Source organism: Alosa alosa, chromosome 19 (assembly GCF_017589495.1).
Source record: "Alosa alosa isolate M-15738 ecotype Scorff River chromosome 19, AALO_Geno_1.1, whole genome shotgun sequence".
NCBI lineage: Eukaryota > Metazoa > Chordata > Actinopteri > Clupeiformes > Clupeidae > Alosa > Alosa alosa.
Genome location: NC_063207.1, coordinates 1,486,288 through 1,495,027, shown reverse-complemented (window position 1 = coordinate 1,495,027; position 8,740 = coordinate 1,486,288). Strand labels below are relative to the sequence as shown.

The 8,740-nt window shown below is 43.6% G+C and overlaps 1 protein-coding gene across 1 annotated transcript in view; it reads right to left on the bottom strand.

Annotated features, from left to right (window-relative positions):
* Positions 1-8,249: 8,249 nt before the first annotated feature.
* The window catches only part of gtpbp4 (GTP binding protein 4), a 14,044-nt gene continuing 13,553 nt past the window's right edge, over positions 8,250-8,740 (bottom strand). Inside the window, 1 exon segment of the mRNA XM_048228826.1 lies at positions 8,250-8,740. This exon segment is cut by the window's right edge and continues 50 nt beyond it. Coding sequence (XP_048084783.1) covers positions 8,638-8,740 — 103 coding nt within the window. The 3' untranslated portion in view covers positions 8,250-8,637.

Genomic DNA, 8,740 nt, shown 5'->3' with positions numbered 1-8,740 from the left:
GGCTGTTGTTATTGGCTGACATGTGGTCTATTTTTAGAGCCCTTTATAAACAGGCGACCCGCCCTCGTTTGCGGAAGTCGAAAGAACGCTGTGGCTGTGGAGCGGAGGCTCGAGGCGCAACCAGTAGCGTTAAAGCTCAGTAGGTTTGGGAAGCTCGCGGTCAGTGGCCGTTCTCCGCGTGCTCCCATTGCTGGCCACACTAGCAGCGAATGAAAGGTGTGATCTCTAAGTGCGCTAGAGGTGTGATCTTTAAGTGCGCATGTGGCCAACACAGCATATTACAAACTCTTAATTCGGTTTTCACCCCCCCCCCCCCCTTATCGTACCTTGTGTGTGTGTGTGTGAGAGAGAGAGAAAGAGACAGAGTCGCAAGCTTGGTCCTTATGGTGTACCTTGTGTTTGTGTGTATGTGTGTTTGTGTGTGAAGTTAGCTTGGTCCTTATAGTGTACCTTGTGTGTGTGTGTATGCGTGCGTCTTGTGGCGCATGTAATGTACGCGCATGCTGCAGCGTGTGTTTACTAAGCTTGGTCCTTATAGTGCACCTTGTTTTTGTGACCAACTGTGAGTCAGCTACCTGGTATTTTGTCTTCAGTCCATCTGCTGTCAGCTGTGAGACTCAGTGTGTCTGTACAGCTATTTGTCTTTCTGTCTGGTACAGCTGTCTGTGTGTCTGCAGCTGTCTGTGTGTCTGTAGCTGTCTGTGTGTGTGTGTCTGTCGCTGTCTGTCTGTGTCTGTATGTCTGTACAGCTGTCTGTCTGTCAATTGTCATCAAGTACATCAAGGGGTCTTGATGGCTGATGCACTGTCCTGTCGGTAATGGGTGATGCACTGTCCTGTCGGTAATGGGTGATGCACTGTCCTGTCGGTAATGGGTGATGCACTGTTCTGTCGTGTCCTGGGTGATGCACTGTCCTGTCCTGTCCTGTTCTGTCGGTAATGGGTGATGCACTGTCCTGTCCTGTCCTGTCCTGTCGGTAATGGGTGATGCACTGTCCTGTCCTGTTCTGTCGGTAATGGGTGATGCACTGTCCTGTTGGGTGATGAGTGTTCTGTCTCTCTTGTCCTGTTCCGTCTTCTTCCTCGTTGTGCATTAATGTTTGGTGATGTTTTTTTTGTATGGTTCTATTCGGTCTCGTCTTTGTCTGTGCATTAAAGTTGCTCTTTTGCTTCCTGTGGACCTGTGTGTGCAGGAGGATGAGGCCGGGGTCTGGACTCTGCAGGGGTCTGGACTGAGGTGTGGGTCTGGTCTCTGCAGGGGTCTGGACTGAGGTGTGGGTCTGGTCTCTGCAGGGGTCTGGACTGAAGTGTGGGTCTGGACTGTGCTGTGCTGGACTGTGCAGGGGTCTGGTCTCTGCAGGGGTCCATGGTGGGAGTGTGTGGCGAGTACATGGCGTCCTCCTCAGCTTGGCCTGCTCATCTAAGTGTTTAATGGATTAGCACACCTGGGGCCTCATGTACAAAGCTTGCGTACGCACAAAAAAAACTGCGTACGCCATTTCTCACGCTCACGTCCGGATGTACGAAGACTGACTTGAACGTGAGAATGTGCGGTCCTCCACGCAAACTTCATGTCTGGCGTACGCAAATTTCTAATGTGTATCGTCAGTTGGCAACACTTAGAGGCAATGCAGCGCAACAACATTATATGATCGCGAGTCTAGGCCTTTATTTGCACAGTATATTGTGAAACGTGGGTTATTAAAAATGATAACACTTCGAAAATAGGCCTATGTTTCTAAATTTGGACATGCAACATGCGCAAATTCTACTAAGTTATGCAACAACCTATCTATGATGACAACTGTAGACTTATTAGAGGATAAGAATTAAAAGGGAATGTGAAACATAGCCTACACAGCCCCGATATTTGGTTACGCGATTGTTGATGACTTATCAAACATTTCAGATTCTGAATAGCTTTCCACAAAACCTGTGATAAATGGGGTCGGCTTCACGCATTTGCCCATGCCTTAACATTTGCCGAAAGTGTTTTCCTTCATATCTCCTCGATAGTTTTCATTTTAAAAGAAATACATATGGGACAGGATCATGCATGTGAATAGAAAGGCTGACTAATAAGTGCTAATATAAGATATTTCCCTGATTGACTGCATGGCTACTTTGACTTTCCTTGAGTAAGCATTTGCATTATTGTCACACTTGTGTGCAAATATAGGGATATGATCCAGAAATCGTAATGTTGTGGCAAGGTGGCCTGGATCAACTGAGTTCATTCCATTCGGGTGCACGATGCATGGTACTTGGACACGATTTATTTAAGGATTTTTAATAAATGCAGTTATGTTGTCATGGTCCAAATGCATTCAACCCAGTTATGCTTAACCCTGTCACCTACTTGCAGACTGACCAATAATTCTGCCACGGTCTCAGCCTAGCCACTGCCACGCTCTGCCACTACTGTTTTGTTTTGTTATTAATTAATTACAGATGATAAAGACATAAGATTCTTGCCATTTCACAGAGAAGCACTTCTACCTCGTGATTCGGCTGGAAATAAACTTTTTTATTCATTTGATGATTTCAATTATTAAACATTGCAAATTGCAACAGGTTTGAGTATGAATGGATTCACAGATGAGTTTTCATTGTTATTAATATTGCGGGATAGGCCATTTTGTCTTCAAGAGAGGTCTGCGCCTCGAATGTCCTTCTAGTGAGCATATTAAAATGAGTGTGATTGAGGGAGGAGAGAGGGTGGAGTGTAATGCCTCGTGCATGTGCGCTTTAATTTCATCGTTAATTGGGATGTACAAAGAAAAGCTGCATGGAATGCTGCGCACGCACAGTTTCATACATCAGGATTTTTTGTGCCGTGACGCTTACTTTTCAGGTTTGCGCCATGACACGCAATGTTTTAGTATGAAATCCACGCAAGTCTTTGTACATGAGGCCCCTGGTGTCCAGGGTCTTTAAAAGGTACTCTGATGCATTATGGGTAGAAGAGTGGGGCATATGGTTGTTGGGTTTTCTTATTTATTTTCTTTCTTTATGTAGCCCCACTGCATCAATGCATCCATCCAATGCAGCCTCATATGTGTTAAGTTAACACTGCATCAATGCATCCATCCAATGCAGCCTCATATGTGTTAAGTTAACACTGCATCAATGCATCCATCCAATGCAGCCTCATATGTGTTAAGTTAACACTACATCAATGCATCCATCCAATGCAGCCTCATATGTGTTAAGTTAACACTACAGCAATGCATCCATCCAATGCAGCCTCATATGTGTTAAGTTAACACTACATCAATGCATCCATCCAATGCAGCCTCATATGTGTTAAGTTAACACTGCATTAGCTCAATGCATCCATCCAATGCAGCCTCATATGTGTTAAGTTAACACTACAGCAATGCATCCATCCAATGCAGCCTCATATGTGTTAAGTTAACACTACATCAATGCATCCATCCAATGCAGCCTCATATGTGTTAAGTTAACACTACATTAGCTCAATGCATCCATCCATCCATCCAATGCAGCCTCATATGTGTTTAACACTACATAACACCATCCAATGCATGTGTTAGTTAACACTCATCAATGCATCCATCCAATGCAGCCTCATATGTGTTAAGTTAACACTACAGCAATGCATCCATCCAATGCAGCCTCATATGTGTTAAGTTAACACTGCATTAGCTCAATGCATCCATCCAATGCAGCCTCATATGTGTTAAGTTAACTACATCATATGTGTTAAGTTAACACTACATCAATGCATCCATCCAATGCAGCCTCATATGTGTTAAGTTAACACTACATCAATGCATCCATCCAATGCAGCCTCATATGTGTTAAGTTAACACTACATCAATGCATCCATCCAATGCAGCCTCATATGTGTTAAGTTAACACTACATCAATGCATCCATACTTTGGCCTCATATGTGTTAAGTTAACACTACATCAATGCATCCATACTTTGGCCTCATATGTGTTAAGTTAACACTGCATTAGCTCAATGCATCCATACTTTGGCCTCATATGTGTTAAGTTAACACTACATCAATGCATCCATACTTTGGCCTCATATGTGTTAAGTTAACACTACATCAATGCATCCATACTTTGGCCTCATATGTGTTAAGTTAACACTACATCAATGCATCCATACTTTGGCCTCATATGTGTTAAGTTAACACTGCATTAGCTCAATGCATCCATACTTTGGCCTCATATGTGTTAAGTTAACACTGCATTAGCTCAATGCATCCATACTTTGGCCTCATATGTGTTAAGTTAACACTACATCAATGCATCCATACTTTGGCCTCATATGTGTTAAGTTAACACTACATTAGCTCAATGCATCCATACATTGGCCTCTGCATGTGTTAAATTAACGTTAAGTTAAAACACTTAATAAACTTATTGTTAACTTATTTGTGGTGTTGTTTTGTCTGTTAAGTTAAACACTCTTAATAAACTTATTGTTAACTTATTCGCGGTGTTGTTTTGTCTTTTGTGTTAAACGCTCGTAATAAACATATTGTAACTTATCCGCGGTGTTGTTTTGTCTGTTATGTTAAACGCTCGTAATAAACATATTGTAACTTATCCAGAGTGTTGTTTTGTGTTGTGTTAAACGCTCGTAAAAAATGTATTGTAACTTATCCACAGTGTTGTTTTGGGTTGTGTTAAACGCTTGTAATAAACGTATTGTAACTTATCCGCTGCGGCATGTGCCTTTCAGTGAATTCACCGGGTTGGTCAGTGGTAAAGAACTTTGTTGGCGTTGCATCGGTTGTGTAGACACAGCTGTGCACAGTTTATCACACGGGTCATCATTGCCCTTGGACATTTTCAGCCGGTTTGGAAATTGGACTAATTTCACATCACCTTTTCCCCCTTTTTAAATGTATTTTCTTTTTCAACTTTTTTTATTTGTTTGTTGTCTGTCTTGTATGTCTTGGTGTCATGGGCACACTGGCGACTACGCCACTTCATCCGGCATCTTTTGTCTTGTTGTTATGTGTTTTGTTTGTGGAGCGCTTTGGGTTGCATTCTGTGCATGTTAAATGCGCTTTAAAAATAAAACTGACTTGACTTGACTTTGCTTATGTCTCGTCCTTGTGAGCCAGGACGTTACAGTGTGTCTTATGTCTCGTCCTTGTGAGCCAGGACGTTACAGTGTGTCTTATGTCTCGTCCTTGTGAGCCAGGACGTTACAGTGTGTCTGTCACTGCCCTCTCTCCCCTTACCTGTCACTGGGGAGAGACATGGAACACACAAGGGTGTGTGTGTGTGTGTGTGTGTCTGTATCTCTATGCCACTCTCTCTCTCTCTCTGACACACAAGAAGACTTAGTTTGGCAACATCATACACACACACACACACACACACACACACACACGCACACAAAGGTGTATGTGTATGGTCGTGTGGCTGCTGCTAGCACACCATTGGTGGGTTGTGTGTGATAGTGCTTGTTTTGATTTTGTGAGAGTATATCTGAGGACTGATGGTGAAGTGGTTAGAGGAACCTTAGAGAAAGAGATGACGACAACACACACACACACATTAAACAGAGGACTGGTAAGATACACACACACACACACACACACACAAACACAGATAACTGTATAGATGCACACACACACACACACATTTAACACAGATAACTGTAAAGACACACACACACACACACAGCAGGAGGAATGCTCCTGTTTGAAAGGAATATCTTCACTATGTTACTATGTTGGTGTTGGTGGTGCTGATGCTGACCGCTGGTGATAGTTACTATAGCGATGCAACCATCCCTTATTCCCAAAGGCTGATTCCGTATGTAAGAGATGACATCATACATCACCTCACAGAAAGAGAGAGAGAGAGCGGGGCAGAGGAGAGAGAGAGATGGAGGGGGAGACAGAGAAGGAGAGAAATAAAAAGGAGAGATAATAGAAAAAGAGAAGAAAGGAGAGAGAGCTGGAGACAGAGTTCTGAAAGAGAGAGGGTGAGAGATACACATGCTTGCGAAAGATGACAGTGTGTGTGTGTGTAAGTGAGAGTGTGTGTGTGTGCCCTTTTGATGTGTAATCACTGCTGCTGAGTGACATCATACTGGATTAATCACAGCACAGATTTAAGGTTATTAGCCAGTAAGCTACTCAGTCACACACACACACAGGGGATATCCTAAAGCAAAATGAGGAAGTCACCAGAGGAAGTCCATCCTGTTAACACACCAACACACACATACACCAACAAACACACACACACACACACACAACTAAGCAAATAGGTAAGAGCCTCCCTCTAATTATTTGCACACAAGGTAGGCTAAGGGATAATGTATAGAACGCCGGTCATTAGGCTACTGTGAAAATTAGTCCCGACAGGGCGAACCGGACCCCGACGCGCAGCGGAGGGGTCTTGCTCCGCCCTGAAGGGACTTATTTTCACAGTAATGACCGGAGTTCTATAGGTACATTATCCCTCTTATTATACGGCTACTTGCCAAAACGAAATAATAAACTCCCCACGATATGACTTTAGCCTACATAACCTAGCCTATTTGTTACCGTTCATCGTGGCATTGGCTGAGAAACAAATAGTTCGCAACACACGCTGCAAAACAAACATTCTTTAGGACACAGCTGATCAACCGTCTGCTTTCACATTGACAGCGGTGATTAAATGCTTTGCCGGTGATTTATTATACGGCTCTTCACAATGCAAGTAGAATGCTCCATTGACTTGAATGGGATTTCCGAAAGTTCTAGTGGTCATTATTTCTTGGGAAAGGACCTCTGAAAACAAGAATGACCGCTGTCAATGGCAACGGAGTTTGCGCTTGGAACTTCATTCAAAAGTGAAAGCAGACGGTTGATCAGCTGTGTTCTAAAGAATGTTTGATTCAAGTTCAGCGTGTGTTGCGAACTATTTGTTTCTCAGCAAAGGCCACGACGAAACGGTAACAAATAAGTGTAAAGAGACATATCATGGAGTTTATTTTTTCGTTTTGGCAAGTAGCCGTATAATAAGCGGGATAATGTATAGAACGCCGGTCATTATGGGAAAATAAGTCCCTTCAGGACGAAACAAGACCCCTCCGCTGGCGCGTCGGGGTCCGGTTCGCCCTGTCGGGACTTATTTTCCATAATGACCGGCGTTCTATACATTATCCCTTACTTAACATTGGGCCTTCCCAACGTTCGGGCCTTTCATGTGAATGGAACGTTCTGCAGCACTCTGAAGAGCCGTGTAATAAGATTGCAATAATGTATAAAGCCTCAAAACACCTTTAGAATGAGTTTACGTTCAGAATGAGTTTACGTTTAGGGGTTGTGACTTCACACTGTCACCGGGAGCTTCAATGGGCCATGGGACTGACCAATCAGGGTGAGGGCTTCAATGGGCCATGGGACTGACCAATCAGGGTGAGGGCTTCAATGGGTCATGGGACTGACCAATCAGGGTGAGGGCTTCAATGGGCCATGGGACTGACCAATCAGGGTGAGGGCTTCAATGGGCCATGGGAGTGACCGAAGAGGACGCACATGTAAAAGGCGATTATTCTTTTCATACAAATCTTATTTAAAATTCATGTCATATTCCCAGGCTGTATGAAATTTTAACTATATATTTTAGGCGTGGTTTTGGGTGAAAACTATTCCAGGATAAATCCAGGATTTTGAACCCAACTGCTCTCCCTATACAACAGTGCTCTCTAGTGGACAGTCACATCACACACACACTGGGACTGCTAAACTTCCCTCCACTCACAGGGACTGGTCAACTTCCCTCTTGCCCTATAGTGGACAGTCACACACACACAGGAACTGGTCAACTTCCCTCTAGGCCTGTTGTCTTGCTGTAAGTGTTTAACTCTGTTCAGTAACACACACACACTTGCTCTGTTCAGTAACACAAACACACTTGCTCTGTTCAGTAACGCACACACACACACACATACTTGCTCTGTTCAGTAACACACACACACACACACACACACACACACACTTGCTCTGTTCAGTAGCACACACACACACATACTTACTCTGTTCAGTAACGCACACACACACACACACACACACTTGCTCTGTTCAGTAACACACACTTGCTCTGTTCAGTAACGCACACACACACACACAAACACTTGCTCTGTTCAGTAACACACACACACACACCCTTGCTCTGTTTAAACACTTAAATGTTCAATTGATGTTCCTTTTGAAAGATCACAATTACAATATTTGAAACAACCAAACAGCCCATGGCTACCATATATATAAATGCATTTATTAGACACAGACATGATGGGATTAATTAATCCACAGAGAACAGCGAACACCATCGTATAAATGCATTCATTAGACACATCTGGATTATCTCGCACACACACACACCTTTATACTGTGGGTGTTTAGGTATGTGTGTGTATAGTCATCTTTTGTCTGTCAATATGAATTGTGTGTGTGTGTATATAGTCATCTTTTATCTGTCAATATGAATTGTGTGTGTGTGTATATAGTCATGTTTTATCTGTCAATATTAATTGTGTGTGTGTGTGTGTGTTTATCGCTGGGTGGTGCTGCCACTCTTCCTCTTGCCTGCGAGCAGGTGTTTTGGCTTGAGGCTGAAGATGTGTGTGTGTGTGTGTGTGTGTTTATCGCCGGCTGGTGCTGCCACTCTTCCTCTTGCCTGCGAGCAGGTGTTTGGGCTTGAGGCTGAAGATGTGGCGGTCGGACTCGCCCTTGCGGCCGTCCTGG